A 25,257-nucleotide genomic window follows, 5' to 3' on the forward strand; every position below is an offset into this window, starting at 1 on the left:
TGGTCCCGCCACTATGGGGAGCCATAGTACGTCTGATGGCACTGAAGGAGTTCGTCTGACCAGGTATCACAGACACCAATACATTTCACAGCCGGGCCACCAGGGGGAGCTAAGGGTTCTATTCATTAGGCCACTCCTCACACACGGGTAAAACTGGGGGTCAGGCAGGAAGTTAGAGAGAAAGCTGACTGGATATGAACCAGGCAACACCTTGTGGCAGAGGGTGTTGCGGGAGAGGATTCGGTAGGGCCTCTGTCAGGTTTGGGACCCTGATGGAGACCTGGCTACAGGAAAGAATGTAACGGGACCGTGCCTGCACAGAGAAGCGGCGGTGCCCTAAGGAAGGACTAGAAGAGAGATATATTGTGCTGAGTGAGAAACAAAATCGAAGCAAATAGGAGAATACCAGTAGGGGTCGTGCCGTGAGATCGAGGCAACATCCTACTGAGGCGTGTAGCCGGTGGCCGGAACGCCGAGGAAGTATACAGAGATCTAGCTTCAAGCAATACTTCAAACCTACGGCAGGACAGTCAGTCTCAGGCGGGCTGTCTCACATTTAATCACCTATGCAGTCTTGGGGGGCAACTTGTGGAGAGGGGCGACTCTAGGGTCCCGGAAGAGCTCCGAGCCTACCCGTCATACGGGTGCCGTTCCAACCAGAACATCGGGAGGGACGGAGGATTAGCAGAACATCAACTAATCGAGTTGTGAGGGAACTTAAGAAACAGACACAACAGTTGTGGGGTACTTTCCGTAAGCACAGCAGGGGAGGACCACAACACATAGCGCTAAGAAGGAAGGCACTGATTTCCACCTGCAAAGTGAACTCTGGAAGTGCCATTGGACCGGCCGGACTTGCGCAGCCTGGTGATCTGTATTCCGGACTGAGGACCCAGAGATCTTCAGTAAAGAGGTAAAGAGACTGCAACCTGGTGTCCTCGTTATTTACCGCGACCTGCACCCCACAACTGCACCATTATCACCACTCATTGCACCGGACGTCTCTCACTGACCGGCAGGGCCACGGACCGGGTCTAGCCACCGTGACAACCCCACAGCAGAGACTCAGAGGCCCGGCTCCGGGTGCCCCTCGGCCCTGCGGCGGTGTGGGGGCGCTCCACTGCAGCCTGCCGAGAACAGGACAGTGGAGGGAGCATAAGACACACTGTAAGTCCTGCTCTTCCTCCACTGCTGTTCCTGACTGCTGTGCGGCGGGCCCCTGACTGTAAGGGAGTACTCACTAGTCACCATTGGGACGCGCCATGCTAGAGAACAGAGACAGCAGCCAATGAGCGCTCTCCTCAGTCTGGTGAGGAAAGTGTTCATTGGCCAGCGCCTCTCCCTGCATGACACGCCCCCCTTTTGAACCTCTGCACTCCGTGCCGTTCTCTCCCCAGCAGATGTTGGGATGATTAAAGGAGGGAGTGAGAGGGGCCCGATGCTACATGATACTGGGCCTGTCTGCAGGGACCACCCTCCACCTCTCGGCCCCACATAAGTGGCATCGGCGGTATATCTGGCTGGGGGCCCCTAGGGCAGTGGGGGCCCTAGGCAGCTGCCTAGTCTGCCTGCCCCTAACGCCGGCCCTGATGGCTAGAACAATTTTGGATCATTCCCCCATGAGTGTGATATTCGAGGGAGTGGAATCTGTACCTGCTAGGGGTTGCATGTGGAGGCTGAATCTGTTTTGGCTACACCTCATTTACTTAGATGGACACATGGGGGGGGGACATCAAGGAATATTTTAAAATTAATGCTGGGTCGGCTTCGGTATTGACGGTATGGGAGGCTATGAAGGCTTATTTCAGAGGGCTCTGCATTAAAGAGATATCCCGAGTCAAGGTAGAAACGGGCAGGAAGGATCAGATGTAGATAGAGAGTTGGAGGAGGCGGTGGAGGCATTAATCAACGATCAGTCCCCAGAAGCACAGGGAATGTTGAAGGTAGCGCAGAATAGAGTATGTCAGATGGCAATGAAAAAGGCGGAACGTAGGAGAATGTTTCAAACTGCTAAATACTTTGAGGGGGACATGGCGGGTCATCTTCTAGAATAGTGGCGGCTCAGAGAGACCCCACACATATAGTCGCTTTGAAGAGAAAGGATGGGAAGGACCATACTGGTTGCAAAGCAATTTTGGAGATGACGACGGAGTATTACTCGGATCTTTATAAATCGCGGGTACAGCCAACGATTGGGGAGGTGGATGGTTTCTTGGGAGAGGTACAGCTCCCCAGACTCTCAGAGGCAGATCGGGGTCTTCTTCAGGAGCTTGACGCTGCACTGGCCTCTATGCCCAATGATAAAGCCCCAAAGGTGGATGAGATTCAGGGGGAGGTGTATAAAAAACATAAAGAGGTATTGCTTCACGCCTTGTTGGAGGTGTATGATGCTGGTCTGGTGGAGGGGGAGTTGCCGCGGTCCATGCGTGAGGCAATAATTAGATGCAAAATCATGAAGCAACACATTACATGGTACTGGAGAGTGAATCTCATACACTCTCCCTATACGCCCACCAGGCGTTAGCAAAATTGGATGGCTCCAAACAAAGCTTGTAGACAAAAAACGGAGCAGAAATATCCATAACACCATATTCTTTTGTATAAAAGGTATTAATTTTATTAAATATTATATCCTAAACAACATCAATACTAATACTGCAGTAAGTGCTGTATGCACTCTGCACAAACAGAGCAGTTACAGAAAAGAGACATGATGGTTTACCAAAAACACCAGAAGGGAAGAGTAATATGTGATACACCTCATATATACCTTTATCCCTGAAAGCTATAGCCCATACAGGCTCCCAGGGGAGCCACACCAGGAGGGGGAACCTCATCATAGCCGACTATACATTGGTAAGCTTGAAAGGATATATGGTGCACTTTGTATGTCATGCGTAGTCATTTATATCAAGGGGATACCGGTAGGACCTTGCATATGATTATGTATGGGCTATAGCTTTCAGGGATAAAGGTATATATGAGGTGTATCACATATTACTCTTCCCTTCTGGTGTTTTTGGTAAACCATCATATCTCTTTTCTGTAACTGCTCTGTTTGTGCAGAGTGCATACAGCACTTACTGCAGTATTAGTATTGATGTTGTTTAGGATATAATATTTAATAAAATTAATACCTTTTATACAAAAGAATATGGTGTTATGGATATTTCTGCTCCGTTTTTTGTCTACAAGTGAGGCAATAATTGTAGTGTTGCAAGAACAGGGTAAGGATCCGGCTTCTCATCGCCCAATTTCATTATTAACGACAGATATTAAAATCTTGGCCAAGATATTGACTAATTGTCTTAACAAGGTGATAACGACACTAATACACCAGGACCAATCCGGATTTATGCCCAATAGTTCTACCGCATGTAATCTTAGATGATTATTTCTTAATATGCAGGTAAAGGCGGACAATATGGGTCGGAGGGTTGTGGTGTCTAACACTAAGGCATTTGATAGTGTGGAGTGGCGGTATTTGTGGGCAGTCATGAAGGCTATGGGTTTTGGCGAGAGATTTATAAGTTGGGTGCAATTGTTATATGCGTCTCCAAGAGCCAGGATAAGGGTAAATGGGCTCTTGTCAGGGGATTTCCGTTTATATAGGGGAACCCGGCAGGGGTAAGTGAGTTGTTTTCATAAAATGAAAATGTATTAATAGGTTATGTATTCATTGTACCTGTCTGGAAATTGTGTCAGACTGTGTTACTGGCGTGTCATATGCTTTAATAAAAACTATGGGATTTAAGAGAACTACACGACTGATAAAGTAGCCACAGCCGGTGACTGAGAAGAATCTGTGACATCTCTGCATTTAGTGGTCACTACTCACCTGGGTAGTCATATGTAGGAATCTCCTCTTTACACCGCTCATCACCCCTCACATATGTCTCTGTAGTATTAATATGGGTCAGATCTTCACCCTGAAACAAATATTGTAAAAGTCACCGACAGATGGAGAAGTCACATCTATGGTCAGCTCTAATCCTGCCATCTCCACCATTCTCATTACACAAGTATAAAACATATAATACTGGTGGGTAAAACAAGACTGAGCACAAGACCTTCACAGCCGTCTACACATCATAGGGGAGATCTCCTGACACCTTCTCTCCATCTACCTGATGATCCTGAGGAACATTAGGATCTTCTTGTTTACAGTCCTCTGGAAGAAGAGGATGGGGACATCTCTCTGGTGTTGTCCTCTTACTGGATAGATCTGGAGGAAACACATACAGGGACTGAATTCATTCTTTACATACAGATAATTATAGGCCGTGTGTATTTAGTCCTATTACCTGGAGATGTGAGGGGCTGGGGAACCTCCATCATGACGTCCTTGTGCAGATCTCTGTGTCCTTCTAAATACTCCCACTCATCCATGGAGAAATAGACAGCGACATCCTGACACCTTATAGGAACCTGACACATACAATGATACCGTCATCCCCCCGATCCCTTCATAGCGTTACTGTATAATGTCCCAGCATTCCCAGCAGTGTCACCTCTCCAGTCAGCAGCTCAATCATCTTGTGGGTGAGTTCTAGGATCTTCCGGTTATTGAAGTTCTCATGTATCAGGTGAGGTGGAGGCCCTGTGATTGGGCTCAGGGGTCTTCCCCATCCCTCAGACACCCTGACGTCCTGACAGCGCTCACTAGAGGTCTTCTTCACTACCGTGTAATCCTGGTTATGGAGAGACACATTAATAAATCTCACTACAGACATTTCCAGAGTCCTCACCTCTCCAGTTCTGTCCATCTGTTATTCCCATAGATAGGAATGATGTAATGTGACGTCATCAGAATCTCTCACCTCTCCAGTAAGACGGAAGAGGATCTCTAGGGTGAGATGTAATATTCTCTCCGCCATCTGGCCCCTGTCCATCTCCATCCTTGATGATTAATTCAGAAAATTTATCTCAATATACAAGATGTCCACTGATAGGATCTGATATTGCAGGGAAATGAATAGGAAGAAAGTGAGCCAATGTAACATCATAAAGGATGACAATGTGAAACATATCAGGAGATAGAACGTGTAGATGTTGTATTCTCTAGTCTTAAAGGACTGGAAAACAAGTTGAATTATGGACTAAGACATCTCCTCCATGTTCCCAATCCCTGGCTAAGTTAGCCATTGCATCAGCAACTTATTGGCTGTAGGAATCACAAGTTTGTTGGGACTGACCAGGATGTGCTGCAAAAGAGCGGAGAAGATGGAGGTCTGCTGAGACCAGCGGTGACTGTGAAAAGTCATCATGTCATCTAGATAAGATGGAGATCGAAAGAAAGACGACCTCCAGAGAAGATGTAGTCCATTAGATACCTGGATGCAAATGATCATTGTATGGTCCGCAGTATGATGATGGCTGCTAATAACAACTCCATGTACTCCCGCCTCGATTACTGCAATAACCAGCTCTGTGGCCTCCCCGCTAACTCCCTTGCACCACTCCAGTCTGTCCTCAACTCTGCTGCTCGGCTAATCCACCTCTCTCCTCACTACTCCTCTGCCTCTCCCCTCTGCAAATCCCTCCTCTGGCTCCCAATTCCAAAACAAATCCAGTTCAAACTACTAACACTGATCTACAAAGCCATCCACAACCTGTCCCCTCACTATATCTCTGAACTAAACTCCCACTATCTTCCCTCACGTAATCTTTGATCCTCCCAAGACCTCCTACTCTCCTCCACACTTATTCGTTCCTCACACAACCAATCCTCTGGAATTCCACGCCTCAACACGTCCAATTATCCACCACCCTTGGATCCCTCAGACGGAACCTGAAAAAACATCTCTTCAGGAAAGCCTACAGCCTGCAATAACCATTCTGCCGGCTCACCAACCACCCGAGCTGCCGCCTCACCAGCACCAGTGCTGGAGCACCCGACCTCCTGTCTCTTCCCCATTATCCGCAAGGACAGGGTCCCCTCTCCTCCGTACCAGTCTGTCATTGTAAATTTGTTTACTGTTAATGATATCTATAACCCTGTATGTAACCCCTTTTCTCATGCACAGCACCATGGAATTAATGGTGCTATATAAATAATAATAATAACCTATCTTCTTACAATTTTAAGGACATACTGGAAGTTGTAGGGTTGTAAATTCATGCAATACAATGGTTTATGGGGCTGAATTCAAATTACAATTATTTGTTGTACTAAGCTTCGTTCTTGTATTCAAGTACTCTTGGTTCTGGTCATGTATTCATATACTTGTGGTGGTTCTGGTGATGTAATCAAGTACTGATTGAGGTTCTGGTGATGTATCAATTTAATGATGATGTTTCTCGTGGTGTAGTCAAGTACTGATGGTGGGTCTGTTCATGTATTCATGTACTGATGGTGGTTCAGATAATTACCTAGTATTTTGCTCACACGTGTATGTTTGCCTTGTTTCACTGTGCTTTGTTCTACTGCTGCCTGACCTAGGACCATGCTCTGAATCTGTGCGTTTTCACCCTTTGCTTGATCCACTATCTTCCTGGTATTTTGACCCCTGGACATTGAACTGATGATTTTTTTTTTTTTTTTTTTTATTACCAATGACGTACTCTCCTTACCTCGGACCTTGTGATCACCCAGCCTTGCGGGTTGTCCATGAGGAGTGACTAGCGTCACACATATACAGTGTATGGGGGGATGGAGGTATTGTTGGAACATTATACTGTGTGGGGGAATGGCTGTACTGTGAGAACCATAGTGACCTATGATGCTTTGATCTCAGAACAAGGCTCCATAGGTTGTACTATGATGGTGAACAAAAATTGTCTCTTGTCTATATTCATTTAATTCTCTCTTCAGGTTTTTCAGCTTGCCATCTTTGGACTAGGTTTGGATTTTGTGCACTCCTGAAAACCAGCATGGCTTTTAAAAAAAAATGTTTTCAATAATTTGGTGAACTAGGGGGTAGGGGAGTTGTTTTTTAAAAATGAAATATTTTTCTGAGTCCTTTTTGTCTTTCAACTTACTGGATTAGTAATGGGGGTGTCTGACAGATGTCTCTCCAACACTAACCCCTAGGATTGATGCCAGCTGACAAATTCCCCCCCCCCCCCAAAATTACCCCGATTGCCAACGCACCAATGCAATACAGAAGAGCCAGGTAAAGTGGCCGAATTGGCGCATCTAATGTAATGCACCACTTCTGGGGTGGCTGAAAGCTGATATTTTTAGTATGGGAAGGGGCCAATATCCAGGAAACTTGTCAGCCTGATATCAGCCCCCAGCTGTCTGATTTAACTTGGCAGGTTATTAAATAAGGAGAAAAATAATGGCATTCTGTGAGAACTTGTTTGGGCTTTTGTCCTCACATCCTGCAGTTGTCTGAATGGATCTAATGTGGACTTGGGAACCAGCTAAGCCGCATTGTGTCCACAGCTGTTACATCACTGTTCACACCCAAAAGAGTTTCATTGCTGAAAAGGTTAATGTCCCCCACACCCAGTAATGGAGAATCACCACATACTTCCACCCGCAGAGCCACACTCCTCATAGAGAATAATGGAGCCTCCAGCACCGACCTCCACCCGCAGAGCCGCACTCCACATAGAGAATAATGGAGCCTCCAGCACCGACCTCCACCCGCAGAGCCACACTCCACATAGAGAATAATGGAGCCTCCAGCACCGACCTCCACCCGCAGAGCCGCACTCCACATAGAGAAAAATGGAGCCTCCAGCACCGACCTCCAAATGCAGAGCCGCACTCCACATAGAGAATAATGGGGCCTCCAGCACAGACCTCCACCCGCAGAGCCGCACTCCACATAGAGAATAATGGAGCCTCCAGCACCGACCTCCACATAGAGAATAATGGGGCCTCCAGCACCGACCTCCACCCGCAGAGCCACACTCCTCATAGAGAATAATGGAGCCTCCAGCACCGACCTCCACATAGAGAATAATGGGGCCTCCAGCACCGACCTCCACCCGCAGAGCCACACTCCTCATAGAGAATAATGGAGCCTCCAGCACCGACCTCCACCCGCAGAGCCACACTCCACATAGAGAATAATGGAGCCTCTAGCACCGACCTCCACCCACAGAGCCGCACTCCACATAGAGAATAATGGAGCCTCCAGCACCGACCTCCACCCGCAGAGCTACACTCCTCATAGAGAATAATGGAGCCTCCAGCACCTACCTCCACCCGCAGAGCCGCACTCCACATAGAGAATAATGGAGCCTCCAGCACCGACCTCCACCCACAGAGCCGCACTCCTCATAGAGAATAATGGAGCCTCCAGCACCTACCTCCACCCGCAGAGCCACACTCCTCATAGAGAATAATGGAGCCTCCAGCACCGACCTCCACCCGCAGAGCCGCACTCCACATAGAGAATAATGGAGCCTCTAGCACCGACCTCCACCCGCAGAGCCGCACTCCACATAGAGAATAATGGAGCCTCCAGCACCGACCTCCACCCGCAGAGCCGCACTCCACATAGAGAATAATGGAGCCTCCAGCACCGACCTCCACCCACAGAGCCCCACTCCACATAGAGAATAATGGAGCCTCCAGCACCGACCTCCACCCACAGAGCCCCACTCCACATAGAGAATAATGGAGCCTCCAGCACTGACATCCACCCGCAGAGCCGCACTCCACATAGAGAATAATGGAGCCTCCAGCACCGACCTCCACCCGCAGAGCCGCACTCCACATAGAGAATAATGGAGCCTCCAGCACTGACCTCCACCCGCAGAGCCCCACTCCACATAGAGAATAATGGAGCCTCCAGCACCGACCTCCACCCACAGAGCCCCACTCCACATAGAGAATAATGGAGCCTCCAGCACCGACCTCCACCCGCAGAGCCGCACTCCACATAGAGAATAATGGAGCCTCCAGCACCGACCTCCACCCGCAGAGCCGCACTCCACATAGAGAATAATGGAGCCTCCAGCACCGACCTCCACCCACAGAGCCCCACTCCACATAGAGAATAATGGGGCCTCCAGCACCGACCTCCACCCGCAGAGCCGCACTCCACATAGAGAATAATGGGGCCTCCAGCACCGACCTCCACCCGCAGAGCCGCACTCCACATAGAGAATAATGGAGCCTCCAGCACCGACCTCCACCCGCAGAGCCGCACTCCACATAGAGAATAATGGAGCCTCCAGCACCGACCTCCACCCGCAGAGCCACACTCCACATAGAGAATAATGGAGCCTCCAGCACCGACCTCCACCCGCAGAGCCGCACTCCACACAGAGAATAATGGAGCCTCCAGCACCGACCTCCACCAGCAGAGCCGCACTCCACATAGAGAATAATGCAGCCTCCAGCACCGACCTCCACATAGAGAATAATGGAGCCTCCAGCACCGACCTCCACATAGAGAATAATGGAGCCTCCAGCACCGACCTCCACCCGCAGAGCCACACTCCTCATAGAGAATAATGGAGCCTCCAGCACCGACCTCCACCCGCAGAGCCACACTCCACATAGAGAATAATGGAGCCTCCAGCACCGGCCTCCACCCGCAGAGCCGCACTCCACATAGAGAATAATGGAGCCTCCAGCAACGACCTCAACCCGCAGAGCCACACTCCACATAGAGAATAATGGAGCCTCCAGCACCGACCTCCACCCGCAGAGCCGCACTCCTCATAGAGAATAATGGAGCCTCCAGCACCGACCTCCACCCGCAGAGCCGCACTCCACATAGAGAATAATGGAGCCTCTAGCACCGACCTCCACCCGCAGAGCCACACTCCTCATAGAGAATAATGGAGCCTCCAGCACCGACCTCCACCCGCAGAGCCGCACTCCACATAGAGAATAATGGAGCCTCTAGCACCGACCTCCACCCGCAGAGCCGCACTCCACATAGAGAATAATGGAGCCTCCAGCACCGACCTCCACCCGCAGAGCCGCACTCCACATAGAGAATAATGGAGCCTCCAGCACCGACCTCCACCCACAGAGCCCCACTCCACATAGAGAATAATGGAGCCTCCAGCACCGACCTCCACCCACAGAGCCCCACTCCACATAGAGAATAATGGAGCCTCCAGCACTGACCTCCACCCGCAGAGCCGCACTCCACATAGAGAATAATGGAGCCTCCAGCACCGACCTCCACCCACAGAGCCCCACTCCACATAGAGAATAATGGAGCCTCCAGCACCGACCTCCACCCGCAGAGCCGCACTCCACATAGAGAATAATGGAGCCTCCAGCACCGACCTCCACCCGCAGAGCCGCACTCCACATAGAGAATAATGGAGCCTCCAGCACCGACCTCCACCCACAGAGCCCCACTCCACATAGAGAATAATGGAGCCTCCAGCACCGACCTCCACCCGCAGAGCCACACTCCACATAGAGAATAATGGGGCCTCCAGCACCGACCTCCACCCGCAGAGCCGCACTCCACATAGAGAATAATGGAGCCTCCAGCACCGACCTCCACCCGCAGAGCCGCACTCCACATAGAGAATAATGGAGCCTCCAGCACCGACCTCCACCCGCAGAGCCGCACTCCACATAGAGAATAATGGAGCCTCCAGCACCGACCTCCACCCACAGAGCCCCACTCCACATAGAGAATAATGGAGCCTCCAGCACTGACCTCCACCCGCAGAGCCGCACTCCACATAGAGAATAATGGAGCCTCCAGCACCGACCTCCACCCGCAGAGCCCCACTCCACATAGAGAATAATGGGGCCTCCAGCACCGACCTCCACCCACAGAGCCCCACTCCACATAGAGAATAATGGAGCCTCCAGCACCGACCTCCACCCGCAGAGCCGCACTCCACATAGAGAATAATGGAGCCTCCAGCACCGACCTCCACCCGCAGAGCCGCACTCTACATAGAGAATAATGGAGCCTCCAGCACCGACCTCCACCCGCAGAGCCGCACTCCACATAGAGAATAATGGAGCCTCCAGCACCGACCTCCACCCGCAGAGCCGCACTCCACATAGAGAATAATGGGGCCTCCAGCACCGACCTCCACCCGCAGAGCCGCACTCCACATAGAGAATAATGGGGCCTCCAGCACCGACCTCCACCCGCAGAGCCGCACTCCACATAGAGAATAATGGAGCCTCCAGCACCGACCTCCACCCGCAGAGCCGCACTCCACATAGAGAATAATGGAGCTTCCAGCACCGACCTCCACCCACAGAGCCCCACTCCACATAGAGAATAATGGAGCCTCCAGCACCGACCTCCACCCGCAGAGCCGCACTCCACATAGAGAATAATGGGGCCTCCAGCACCGACCTCCACCCGCACTCCACATAGAGAATAATGGAGCCTCCAGCACCGACCTCCACCCGCAGAGCCGCACTCCACATAGAGAATAATGGAGCCTCCAGCACCGACCTCCACCCGCAGAGCCACACTCCACATAGAGAATAATGGAGCCTCCAGCACCGATCTCCACCCGCAGAGCCGCACTCCACATAGAGAATAATGGAGCCTCCAGCACCGACCTCCACCCGCAGAGCCGCACTCCACATAGAGAATAATGGAGCCTCCAGCACCGACCTCCACCCGCAGAGCCGCACTCCACATAGAGAATAATGGAGCCTCCACCACCGACCTCCACCCGCAGAGCCGCACTCCACATAGAGAATAATGGAGCCTCCAGCACCGACCTCCACCCGCAGAGCCGCACAGGACCTGTGATGAGGTCACAGGAGGGGAGGAGTCAGTGGTCACATGATCAGGGGCCTCAGTGTATGCAGGACTCTGCTGTGCTGGGTGTCATGGTGCTGGATGAGGGGCAGTTTCTGTGTGGGGTCAGGAGGGGTTTACAGTGTGGATGTAGCAGAGTCGTATGTGTATGAGGTGTAAATTTGCGACTAGGGTTGAGCAAAACGGATTGGACAAATTAAAAAATTGCCGACTTTCGGCAAAGTCAGGTTTCATGAAACCCGACCCAATCCTAGTGTGGGATCGGCCATGCGGTCGCCGATCTGTGCTCAAAAGTCGCGTTTCATATGACGCGTTCAGCGCCATTTCTCAGCCAATGAAGGAGGACGCAGAGTGTGGGCAGCATGATGACATAGGTCTCGGTCCCCACCATCTTAGAGAAGGGCATGACAGTGATTGGCTTGCTTTCTGCGGCGTCACAGGGGCTATAAAGGGGCGTGCACGCCGACCGCCATCTTACTTCTGCTGATCTGAGCATAGGGAGAGGTTGCTGCAGCTTCGTCAGAAGCAGGGATATAGTTAGGGAGGGAAGATTAACCCCCAAACCGCTTGTGCTGTAGTGATTTCCACTGTCCAACACCACCTTCTTTTGCAGGGACAGTGGAGGCTATATCTTTGTGCATCAGCTCTGTAGCTTATTAGGCTCCCTGATAGCTGCATTGCTGTTTGCACGCTGCTGTGCAAACCAACTGCTTTTTTAAAAGCAAAAATCCTGTTGCTCCTTTCTGCAGTTATCTTGTTTATTTGTCCACTGTCATGATCTCTGCAGGCAGAGATCATAGCAAGCCTATAGAGGGACAAGCTCTCGGAAGATGGAACTATACTGACCATGAACTAAGCCTGCCGCGCAACTAGAAATAGCCAGGTAGCATTTCCTATTTATCGCTAGATGCCCAGCTCTGGCCTAAGACCTAAATAGCTAGCAGAGGGAAATATAAGACCTGGCTCACCTCTAGAGAAATATTCCAAAGAAGACAGTAGCCCCCCACATATAATGACGGTGAGTTCAGATGAAACAACAAACGCAGCAGGAAAATAGTCTTAGCAAATTTGAGGTCCGCTTACTAGATAGCAGAAGACAGATAGTATACTTTCATGGTCAGCAGAAAAACACTAACAAAACACCATCCAGAGATTACCTTAAACTCTGGCATTAACTCATAACGCCAGAGTAGCAATCCCTGATCAACGAGAGCTTTCCAGACACAGTAACAAAACTTCAGCTGTGAACTGGAACAAATAGGCAAAACAAAACATGGACAAAAGTCCAACTTATCTAGTAGTAGTCTAGAAGCAGGAACAAGCACTGAGAGGCATCAGATAACATTGTTGACCGGCAAGAAACCACCAGAGAAATGAGCTTAAATAGCGACACCCACTACTGATGGAACCAGGTGAAACAGGAAAGAGGATGACAAGTCCAATTCCACAAGCGGCCACCGGGGGAGCCCAGAATCCAAATTCACAACAGTACCCCCCCCTCAAGGAGGGGGCACCGAACCCTCACCAGATCCACCAGGGCGACCAGGATGAGCCCTATGGAAGGCACGAACAAGATCAGAAGCATGAACATCAGATGCATTGACCCAAGAATTATCCTCCTGGCCGTAACCCTTCCAGTTGACCAGATACTGGAGTCTCCGTCTGGAAACACGAGAGTCCAAAATTTTCTCCACAACGTACTCCAACTCACCCTCAACCAACACCGGAGCAGGAGGCTCAACTGAAGGTACCACAGGTACCTCATACCTGCGCAATAACGACCGATGAAAAACGTTATGAATGGAAAAGGACGCAGGGAGGTCCAAACGGAAAGAAACAGGATTAAGAATCTCCAATATTCTATAAGGGCCGATGAACCGAGGTTTAAACTTAGGAGAAGAGACCCTCATAGGGACAAAACGAGAAGACAACCACACCAAATCTCCAACACAAAGCCGAGAACCAACACGACGATGACGGTTGGCAAAACGCTGAGTCTTCTCCTGGGACAACTTCAAATTGTCCATAACCTGCCCCCAGATGTGATGCAATCTCTCCACCACCGCATCCACTCCAGGACAATCCGAGGATTCCACCTGACCGGAGGAAAATCGAGGGTGAAACCCCGAATTACAGAAAAACGGGGACACCAAGGTGGAAGAGCTGGCCCGATTATTGAGGGCGAACTCTGCCAATGGCAAAAAAGCAACCCAATCAGCCTGGTCAGCAGAGACAAAACACCTCAGATATGTCTCCAGGGTCTGATTAGTCCGCTCGGTCTGGCCATTAGTCTGAGGGTGAAAAGCAGATGAAAAAGACAAATCTATGCCCATCCTAGCACAGAATGCCCGCCAAAATCTAGACACAAATTGGGTACCTCTGTCAGAAACAATATTCTCAGGAATACCGTGCAATCGGACAACATTCTGAAAAAACAGAGGAACCAACTCAGAAGAAGAAGGCAACTTGGGCAGAGGAACCAAATGGACCATTTTAGAGAAACGGTCACAGACCACCCAGATGACAGACATCTTCTGGGAAACAGGCAGATCTGAAATAAAATCCATCGAGATGTGTGTCCAAGGCCTCTTAGGAATAGGCAAGGGCAACAGCAGTCCGCTAGCCCGAGAACTACAAGACTTGGCCCGAGCACAAACGTCACATGACTGCACAAAGACTCGCACATCTCGTGACAGGGAAGGCCACCAGAAGGATCTTGCCACCAAATCCCTGGTACCAAAAATTCCGGGATGACCTGCCAATGCAGAAGAATGTACCTCAGAGATGACTCTGCTGGTCCAATCATCCGGAACAAACAGTCTATCAGGCGGACAACGATCCGGTCTATCCGCCTGAAACTCTTGCAAGGACCGCCGCAGATCAGGAGAAACGGCCGACAAAATTACTCCCTCCCTAAGGATACCTGTGGGTTCAGAATTACCAGGAGAGTCCGGGTCAAAACTCCTAGAAAGGGCATCTGCCTTAACATTCTTAGAACCCGGTAGGTATGACACCACAAAATTAAAGCGAGAAAAAAATAAAGACCAGCGCGCCTGTCTAGGATTCAGGCGTCTGGCAGTCTCAAGATAAATCAAATTTTTGTGGTCAGTCAATACCACCACCTGATGCCTAGCCCCCTCGAGCCAATGGCGCCACTCCTCAAACGCCCACTTCATGGCCAAAAGCTCCCGATTCCCAACATCATAATTCCGCTCTGCGGGCGAAAATTTGCGAGAAAAGAAGGCACAAGGCCTAATGACGGAGCAGTCGGAACCTTTCTGCGACAACACTGCCCCAGCTCCGATCTCCGAAGCGTCAACCTCAACCTGAAAAGGCAGATTCACATCAGGCTGACGCAACACAGGGGCAGAGGCAAAACGGCGCTTAAGCTCCTGAAAGGCCTCTACAGCATGAGGGGACCAATTAGCAACATCAGCGCCTTGTCTGGTCAAATCAGTCAGTGGTTTAACGACATCCGAAAAACCAGCAATAAATCGGCGGTAAAAGTTGGCAAAGCCCAAAAATCTCTGAAGACCCTTAAGAGAGGAGGGCTGAGTCCAGTCACAAATAGCTTGCACCTTGACGGGATCCATCTCAATGGAAGAGGGAGAAAAAATATACCCCAAAAAGGAAATTTTCTGGACCCCAAAAACGCACTTAGACCCCTTCACACATAAAGAATTAGACCGCAGAACCTGAAAAACTCTCCTGACCTGCTGGACATGAGAGTCCCAGTCATCAGAAAAAATCAGAATATCATCCAGATATATTATCATAAATTTATCCAGAAAATCGCGGAAAATATCATGCATAAAAGACTGGAAAACTGAAGGGGCATTAGAAAGACCGAAAGGCATGACCAAATACTCAAAGTGGCCCTCGGGCGTATTAAATGCGGTCTTCCACTCATCCCCCTGCCTGATCCGCACCAAATTATACGCCCCACGAAGATCAATTTTAGAGAACCACTTAGCACCCTCTATACGAGCAAACAAATCAGTAAGCAATGGCAATGGGTATTGATACTTAACAGTGATCTTATTCAGAAGCCGATAATCAATACATGGTCTCAAAGAGCCGTCTTTTTTTGAGACAAAGAAAAACCCAGCTCCCAAGGGAGAAGAAGATGGACGAATATGTCCCTTTTCCAAAGACTCCTTTATATATTCCCGCATAGCAGCATGTTCCGGCACAGACAGATTAAACAAACGACCCTTGGGATATTTACAACCCGGTATCAAATCTATGGCACAATCGCACTCACGGTGCGGAGGTAACGACCCAAGCTTGGGTTCGTCAAAGACATCTTGATAATCAGAGAGGAACTCAGGGACTTCAGAGGGAATGGACGACGAAATAGAAACCAAAGGTAAGTCCCCATGAATACCCTTACATCCCCAGCTCAACACAGACATTGCTCTCCAGTCCAAGACTGGGTTGTGAGACTGCAACCATGGCAATCCCAGTACCAAATCGTCATGTAAATTATACAGCACCAGGAAACGAATAATCTCCTGGTGATCCGGATTGATACGCATGGTTACTTGTGTCCAGTATTGTGGTTTATTATTAGCCAATGGGGTGGAGTCAATCCCCTTCAGAGGAATAAGAGTCTCCAAAGGCTCTAAATCAAAACCACAACGATTGGCAAAGGACCAATCCATAAGACTCAGAGCGGCGCCAGAGTCAACATAGGCGTCCGTGGCAATGGATGACAAAGAGCAAATCAGGGTTACAGACAAAATAAACTTAGACTGAATGGTGCCAATGGAAACAGACTTATCAAGCTTCTTTGTACGCCTAGAGCATGCTGATATAACATGAGTAGAATCCCCACAATAGAAACACAATCCATTCTTCCGTCTAAAATTCTGTCGCTCGCTCCTGGACAGAATTCTATCACACTGCATACTTTCTGGCGTCTTTTCCATAGACACCGCCAGATGGTGCACCGGTTTGCGCTCCCGCAGACGCCTATCAATCTGAATAGCCATTGTCATGGACTCATTCAGACCTGCAGGCACAGGGAACCCCACCATAACATCCTTAACGGCATCAGAGAGACCTTCTCTGAAAGTTGCCGCCAAGGCGCACTCATTCCACTGAGTAAGCACAGACCATTTACGGAATTTTTGGCAGAAAACTTCAGCTTCGTCTTGCCCCTGAGATAGTGCCATCAAAGTTTTTTCTGCCTGAAGTTCCAAATGAGGTTCCTCATAAAGCAAGCCCAAGGCCAGAAAAAACGCATCCACATCGCGTAACGCAGGATCCCCTGCTGGCAATGAGAAGGCCCAATCTTGAGGGTCACCCCTGAGCAAGGAAATCACAATCCTAACCTGCTGAGCAGGGTCTCCAGCTGAACGAGACTTCAGGGACAAATAAAGCTTACAATTATTTCGGAAATTCTGGAAGCTAGCTCTATTCCCTGTGAAGAACTCCGGCAAAGGAATTCTCGGCTCAGATACCGGAGCATGTACCACAAAATCTTGTAAATTTTGTACTTTCGTGATGAGATTATTCAAACCCGCAGTTACACTCTGGAGATCCATTATTGTCAGGTGCACACAGAGCCATACAGAGATTAGGAGGAGAGAGAGAAAAAAGACTGCAGCAAGGCAGACTGGAGGAGAAAAAAAAAAAAAAAAAAAATTCCAGCAGACTTCTTATAACTCTCCTTTCTCAACCTGGGTCTTTAACACTTTATTGGCCGGTCAAACTGTCATGATCTCTGCAGGCAGAGATCATAGCAAGCCTATAGAGGGACAAGCTCTCGGAAGATGGAACTATACTGACCATGAACTAAGCCTGCCGCGCAACTAGAAATAGCCAGGTAGCATTTCCTATTTATCGCTAGATGCCCAGCTCTGGCCTAAGACCTAAATAGCTAGCAGAGGGAAATATAAGACCTGGCTCACCTCTAGAGAAATATTCCAAAGAAGACAGTAGCCCCCCACATATAATGACGGTGAGTTCAGATGAAACAACAAACGCAGCAGGAAAATAGTCTTAGCAAATTTGAGGTCCGCTTACTAGATAGCAGAAGACAGATAGTATACTTTCATGGTCAGCAGAAAAACACTAACAAAACACCATCCAGAGATTACCTTAAACTCTGGCATTAACTCATAACGCCAGAGTAGCAATCCCTGATCAACGAGAGCTTTCCAGACACAGTAACAAAACTTCAGCTGTGAACTGGAACAAATAGGCAAAACAAAACATGGACAAAAGTCCAACTTATCTAGTAGTAGTCTAGAAGCAGGAACAAGCACTGAGAGGCATCAGATAACATTGTTGACCGGCAAGAAACCACCAGAGAAATGAGCTTAAATAGCGACACCCACTACTGATGGAACCAGGTGAAACAGGAAAGAGGATGACAAGTCCAATTCCACAAGCGGCCACCGGGGGAGCCCAGAATCCAAATTCACAACAGTCCACACTTTTGTGTGCAGCAGTCCTTTTTATTGCTGCCATACTTGTCCTGAGATCATTGTAGGGAGATTGTTATTGTAGTACAGTCCTTGTATTTTTTCATATATCTTCCAGCCACTTTCTGCCACTTTCATTGTGTTGTGTTATACACTGGGCCTGTGTTTTGTTTCAGTCTCCCCCGAAAAAAGGGAGATTTAAATTCTCAACAATTTTATATACACTTTCTACCTCGTTTTACAGTACCATATAACGGTTGTTATTTTGGTTATATTTTCCCAAAAATGAGGAAGTCTGGTGGAATAGGCCATGGGTTGTCGTTGCCAGCTGGTACTGGTGGTGGTGGTGGAGCATCTGGTGGTAGTGGGAAAAGCAAAATAGCACCTAAAGCTGGAGATGTTGAGCCAGCGTCATCGTCTGGCTACACAAGGCCTCGAAGGCTCCCTTATCTGGGAGTAGGAAAAAAGCTTTTAAAGCCGGAGCAGCAGGAAAAAGTTTTGGCTTTCATTGCTGACTCAGCCTTTAGCTCTTTCGCCTCCTCTTCAGAAAGTTCCAAATATAAAAGCAGCGAGTCGTCAGTGAATGCTCCCGGTCAGGAACAAGTCTCTTCCTTGTGTCCTTCACCCAAACCAAAAGTGAAGGATGCGTCAGGCGACACTACAGGTTACTCTATGGAGCTTTTTACACATACCGTGCCTGGGTTAGAAAGGGAAATTGTTAACAGCCCATTACAAGATGAATCGGACATGGAGTGCACTGATGCACAGCCACAGCTAGATTATTATGCTGTTCCATTGACTCAGATCACTACATTGCCCTCGCAGTGTACTGAGCCATAATCTGACCCTGATGAGACTATGGTGCCCCGTCCCGAACGCTATAGCACCTTACACGGTGACACAGAGGAAGGTGCACATGACATTGAAGAGGAGGTGATAGATGACCCAGTTGTTGACCCAGATTGGCAGCCATTGGGGGAAGAGGGTGCCGCTGCCAGTAGCTCAGAAGCGGAGGAGGATGATCCGCAGCAGCCATCTACATCACAACAGCTGTCATCTGGCAGGCCCGTATCAGGCCAAAAACGTTTGTCAAAAACAAAAACAGTTTAATGACAGCGCTGCCATCCGGTGAAAGTAGCACAGCGTGCAATGCCTGAAAAGGTATTCGATAGTAGGAAGAGTGCAGTGTGGTAATTTTTAACCAAGATCCGAATGATCAGTGCAAAGTTATCTGTAAGAAATGCTCAAGGACCTTTAGCAGAGGGAAGAATCTTCAAAATTTAAATACAACGTGCATGCGTAGACATTTAACCAGTATGCACTTGCAAGCCTGGACTAACTACCAAATGTCACGTACTGTTGGTGCACCTGCTCAGAATGAAGGTAACATAGTAACATAGTTAGTAAGGCCGAAAAAAGACATTTGTCCATCCAGTTCAGCCTATATTCTATCATAATAAATCCCCAGATCTACGTCCTTCTACAGAACCTAATAATTGTATGATACAATATTGTTCTGCTCCAGGAAGACATCCAGGCCTCTCTTGAACCCCTCGACTGAGTTCGCCATCACCACCTCCTCAGGCAAGCAATTCCAGATTCTCACTGCCCTAACAGTAAAGAATCCTCTTCTATGTTGGTGGAAAAACCTTCTCTCCTCCAGACGCAAGGAATGCCCGTCACCTTCCTTGGTATAAACAGATCCTCAGCGAGATATTTGTATTGTCCCCTTATATACTTATACATGGTTATTAGATCGCCCCTCAGTCGTCTTTTTTCTAGACTAAATAATCCTAATTTCGCTAATCTATCTGGGTATTGTAGTTCTCCCACCCCCTTTATTAATTTTGTTGCCCTCCTTTGTACTCTCTAGTTCTATTATATCCTTCCTTAGCACCGGTGCCCAAAACTGGACACAGTACTCCATGTGCGGTCTAACTAGGAATTTGTACAGAGGCAGTATAATGCTCTCATCATGTGTATCCAGACCTCTTTTAATGCACCCCATGATCCTGTTTGCCTTAGCAGCTGCTGCCTGGCACTGGCTGCTCCAGGTAAGTTTATCATTAACTAGGATCCCCAAGTCCTTCTCCCTGTCAGATTTACCCAGTGGTTTCCCGTTCAGTGTGTAATGGTGATATTGATTCCTTCTTCCCATGTGTATAACCTTACATTTATCATTGTTAAACATCATCTGCCACTTTTCAGTCCAAGTTTCCAACTTATCCAGATCCATCTGTAGCAGAATACTATCTTCTCTTGTATTAACTGCTTTACATAGTTTTGTATCATCTGCAAATATCAATATTTTACTGTGTAAACCTTCTACCAGATCATTAATGAATATGTTGAAGAGAACAGGTCCCAATACCGACCCCTGCGGTACCCCACTGGTCACAGCGACCCAGTTAGAGACTATACCATTTATAACCACCCTCTGCTTTCTATCACTAAGCCAGTTACTAACACATTTACACACATTTTCCCCCAGACCCAGCATTCTCATTTTGTGTACCAACCTCTTGTGCGGCACGGTATCAAACGCTTTGGAAAAATCAAGATATACCACGTCCAATGACTCACCGTGGTCCAGCCTATAGCTTACCTCTTCATAAAAACTGATTAGATTGGTTTGACAGGAGCGATTCCTCATAAACCCATGCTGATATGGAGTTAAAGTTATTCTCATTGAGATAATCCAGAATAACATCCTTCAGAAACCCTTCAAATAATTTACCAACAGTAGAGGTTAGACTTACTGGCCTATAATTTCCAGGTTCACTTTTAGAGCCCTTTTTGAATATTTGCACAACATTTGCTATGCGCCAGTCCTGCGGAACAGACCCCGTCGCTATAGAGTCCCTAAAAATCTATATATATAATTGTCTAAGGGTTTTTCCGTCTGTCTGTCTGTCTGTCTGTCTGTCTGTCTGTCTTGGAAATCCCGCGTCTCTGATTGGTCGAGGCCGCCAGGCCTCGACCAATCAGCGACGGGCACAGTATCGACGTAGATGTCATAATGGTTGCCATGGCGACGATGATGTCATAAAGGTATACTACGGGGACATGCATATTCTAGAATACCCGATGCATTAGAATCGGGCCACAATCTAGTAAGAAATAATGGTTTATCTATTACATTACTTAGTTCTCTTAGTACTCGTGGGTGTATGTCATCCGGACCCGGAGATTTATCTATTTTAATCTTATTTAGCCGGTTTCGCACCTCTTCTTGGGTTAGATTGGTGACCCTTAATATAGGGTTTTCATTGTTTCTTGGGATTTCACCTAGCATTTCAATTTCCACCATGAATACCGTGGAGAAGAAGGTGTTTAATATGTTAGCCTTTTCTTCCTCATCTACAACCATTCTTTCCTCACTATTTTTTAAGGGGCCTATATTTTCAGTTTTTATTCTTTTACTATTGATATAGTTGAAGAACAGATTGGGATTAGTTTTACTCTCCTTATGTTATGATCTGGTGATTTAGGAGCAACATGGGACGTGCTCTGGAGGAGGTGGTACCTGTAGTGACCGCAGTTCCTGAGCTTAACACAACACTAGAAGTAGCCGTGGGATGTTCCTGTCACTCCCTAGACACCTCATCACAGCCGGAGGACTAACTACCCCTAAAGATAGAAACAGGAAAGCTATCTTGCCTCAGAGAAAATCCCCAAAGGACAGACAGCCCCCCACAAATATCGACTGCGAGTGGAGAGGGAAATGACATACCCAGAATGAAACCAGGATGTAGCAAAGGAGGCCACTCTAGCTAGATAGATAGAACAGGACGGAATACTGTGTGGTCAGTATTAAAAACTAGAAAAATCCACCACAGAGTTTACAAAAATCTCCACACCTAACTAAAGGTGTGGAGGGTAAATCTGCTCCCCAGAGCTTCCAGCTTAACTGAATAAATCCATACTGACAAACTGGACTAGAAAAAACATAGAAAGTGCAGAAGAGTAAAGTCCACACAAGTGGACTGCAAAATAACAAGGCAAGGACTTATCTTTGCTGAACTGGTCAGAATAAGAGGGAAATCCAAGCTGAGATGTGAATCCAACCAGGAACCATTGACAACTGGCACAGGCTGAAGGATAGAACCAGGTTAAATAGCCGAGCCAGAAAGACAATCAGTGGAAGCAGCTGCTGACTGCTAAATCCAAGGAGCAGCCGTACCACTTAAAACCACCGGAGGGAGCCCAAGAGCAGAACTCACAAAAGTGCCACTTACAACCACCGGAGGGAGCCCAAGAGCGGAATTCACAACAGTACCCCCCCCTTGAGGAGGGGACACCGAACCCACACCAGAGCCCCGAGGCCGACCAGGACGAGCCAAGTGAAACGCAGGAACCAAATCAGCGGCATGGACATCGGAGGCAACAACCCAAGAATTATCCTCCTGGCCATAACCCTTCCACTTGACAAGATACTGAAGCCTCCGCCTCGAAAAAACGAGAATCCAAAATTTTCTCAACCACATATTCCAACTCCCCCTCAACCAACACCGGGGCAGGAGGATCAACCGAGGGCACAACGGGCACCACATATCTCCGCAACAAAGATCTATGGAATACATTATGGATGGCAAAAGAGGTTGGAAGGGCCAAACGAAAAGACACCGGATTGATAATCTCAGAAATCTTATAAGGACCAATAAACCGAGGCTTGAACTTAGGGGAAGAAACCTTCATAGGAACATGACGAGAAGACAACCAGACTAAATCTCCCACCCGAAGCCGGGGACCAACACACCGACGGCGGTTAGCAAAACGTTGAGCCTTTTCCTGAGACAACATCAAATTGTGCACCTGTAACATCAACTTGTCTACCACATGAGTCCAAATCTGCTGTAACCTGTCCACCACAGAATCCACACCAGGACAATCAGAAGGCTCAACCTGCCCCGAAGAAAAATGAGGATGAAAACCAAAATTAAAAAAGAAAGGTGAAACCAAAGTAGCCGAACTAGCCCGATTATTAAGGGCAAACCCGGCCAACAGCAAGAAAGCCACCCAATCATCCTGATCAGCAGACACAAAGCGTCTCAAATAGGTTTCCAAGGTCTGATTAGTTCGCTCAGTTTGGCCATTTGTCTGAGGATGAAACGCCGAAGAAAAAGACAAATCAATGCCCATCCTAGCACAAAAGGCCCGCCAAAACCTAGAAACAAACTGGAACCTCTGTCAGACACAATATTCTCCGGAATGCCATGCAAACGAACCACATGCTGAAAAAACAATGGAACCAAATCAGAGGAGGAAGGCAATTTAGGCAAAGGTACCAAATGGACCATTTTAGAGAACCGGTCACAAACCACCCAGATAACAGACATCTTCTGGGAAACAGGAAGATCCGAAATAAAATCCATGGAAATGTGCGTCCAGGGCCTGTCAGGGACCGGCAAGGGCAAAAGCAACCCACTAGCGCGGGAACAGCAAGGCTTGGCCCGGGCACAAGTCCCACAGGACTGCACAAAAGAACGCACATCCCGCGACAAGGAAGGCCACCAAAAGGACCTAGCAACCAAATCTCTGGTACCAAAAATCCCAGGATGACCAGCCAACACCGAACAATGAACCTCAGAAATTACCTTACTAGTTCATCTATCAGAATCAAACAGCTTCCCCACTGGACAGCGGTCAGGTTTATCAGCCTGAAATTCCTGAAGCACCCGCCGTAAATCAGGGGAGATGGCAGAAAGAATCACCCCTTCTTTAAGAATGCCAACCGGCTCAAGGACTCCAGGAGAATCAGGCAAAAAACTCCTAGAGAGGGCATCAGCCTTAACATTCTTAGATCCCGGAAGATACGAGACCACAAAATCAAAACGGGAGAAAAACAGGGACCATCGAGCCTGTCTAGGGTTCAGCCGCTTGGCCGACTCGAGGTAAATCAGATTCTTATGATCGGTCAAGACCACAACGCGGTGCTTGGCTCCCTCAAGCCAATGTCGCCACTCCTCAAATGCCCACTTCATAGCCAACAACTCCCGATTGCCAACGTCATAATTGCGCTCCGCAGGCGAAAACTTTCTGGAAAAAAAAGCACACGGTTTCATCAAAGAACCATCAGAATTCCTCTGAGACAAAACGGCCCCTGGCCCAATCTCAGAAGCGTCAACCTCAACCTGAAAAGGAAGAGAAACATCCGGCTGATGCAACACAGGGGCAGAAGTAAATCGGCGTTTAAGCTCCTGAAAGGCCTCAACAGTCGCAGAGGACCAATTCATCACATCAGCGCCTTTCTTCGTCAAATCGGTCAGGGGTTTAACCACACTGGAAAAGTTGGCAATGAAACGGCGATAAAAATGAGCAAAGCCCAAAAATTTCTGAAGGCTCTTCTCCGATGTGGGTTGAATCCAGTCATGAATGGCTTGGACCTTAAAAGGATCCATTTCTATAGACGAGGGAGAAAAAATAAAACCCAAAAAAGAGACCTTCTGAACTCCAAATAGGCACTTAGACCCCTTCACAAATAAAGCATTATCACGAAGGATCTGGAATACCATCCTGACCTGCTTCACAAGAGACTCCCAATCATCGGAAAAAATCAAAATATCATCCAAATACACAATCATGAATTTATCAAGATAATTGCGGAAAATATCATGCATGAAGGACTGAAAAACAGAAGGAGCATTTGAAAGCCCGAAAGGCATCACAAGGTATTCAAAATGGCTTTCTGGCGTATTAAATGCAGTTTTCCATTCGTCACCCTGTTTAATACGAACAAAATTATATGGCCCTCGAAGGTCAATCTTAGTAAACCAACTAGCCCCCTTAATCCGAGCAAACAAATCAGAAAGCAAAGGTAAAGGGTATTGGAATTTGACCGTGATCTTATTAAGAAGGCGATAATCAATACAGGGTCTCAAGGAGCCATCCTTCTTGGCAACAAAAAAGAATCCCGCTCCCAATCGTGACGAAGACGGCCGAATACGCCCCTTCTCCAAAGACTCCTTGACATAACTCCGCATGGCGGCATGCTCTGGCACAGACAGATTGAAAAGTCGGCCCTTAGGGAACTTACAGCCAGAAATCAAGTTAATAGCACAATCACAGTCCCTATGTGGAGGAAGGGAACTGGACTTGGGATCATCAAATACATCCTGGAAATCCGACAAAAACTCAGGGACTTCAGAAGAGGGGGA

At 48.2% G+C, this 25,257-nt stretch overlaps 1 protein-coding gene across 3 annotated transcripts in view; it reads right to left on the bottom strand.

Moving 5' to 3' along the window:
* Positions 1-11,662, bottom strand: part of LOC143768052 (uncharacterized) — a 55,195-nt gene extending 43,533 nt beyond the window's left edge. The window contains exons 1-6 of one of the 3 annotated variants that reach the window (XM_077256716.1): positions 11,406-11,662; positions 4,821-4,955; positions 4,512-4,691; positions 4,305-4,428; positions 4,128-4,225; positions 3,839-3,929 (exon numbers count right to left, since the gene is read on the bottom strand). In XM_077256716.1, the coding sequence (XP_077112831.1) occupies positions 3,839-3,929; positions 4,128-4,225; positions 4,305-4,428; positions 4,512-4,691; positions 4,821-4,898 (571 nt within the window). In that variant the 5' untranslated portion in view covers positions 4,899-4,955; positions 11,406-11,662. Of the gene's footprint in view, positions 1-3,838; positions 3,930-4,127; positions 4,226-4,304; positions 4,429-4,511; positions 4,692-4,820; positions 4,956-7,478; positions 7,819-7,886; positions 8,082-11,405 lie in introns of those variants that run through there. The other 2 variants (XM_077256714.1, XM_077256717.1) reach the window with 2 other exon arrangements.
* Between the last annotated feature and the right edge of the window lie 13,595 nt (positions 11,663-25,257).

Source organism: Ranitomeya variabilis, chromosome 4 (assembly GCF_051348905.1).
Source record: "Ranitomeya variabilis isolate aRanVar5 chromosome 4, aRanVar5.hap1, whole genome shotgun sequence".
NCBI classification, from domain to species: Eukaryota; Metazoa; Chordata; class Amphibia; order Anura; family Dendrobatidae; genus Ranitomeya; species Ranitomeya variabilis.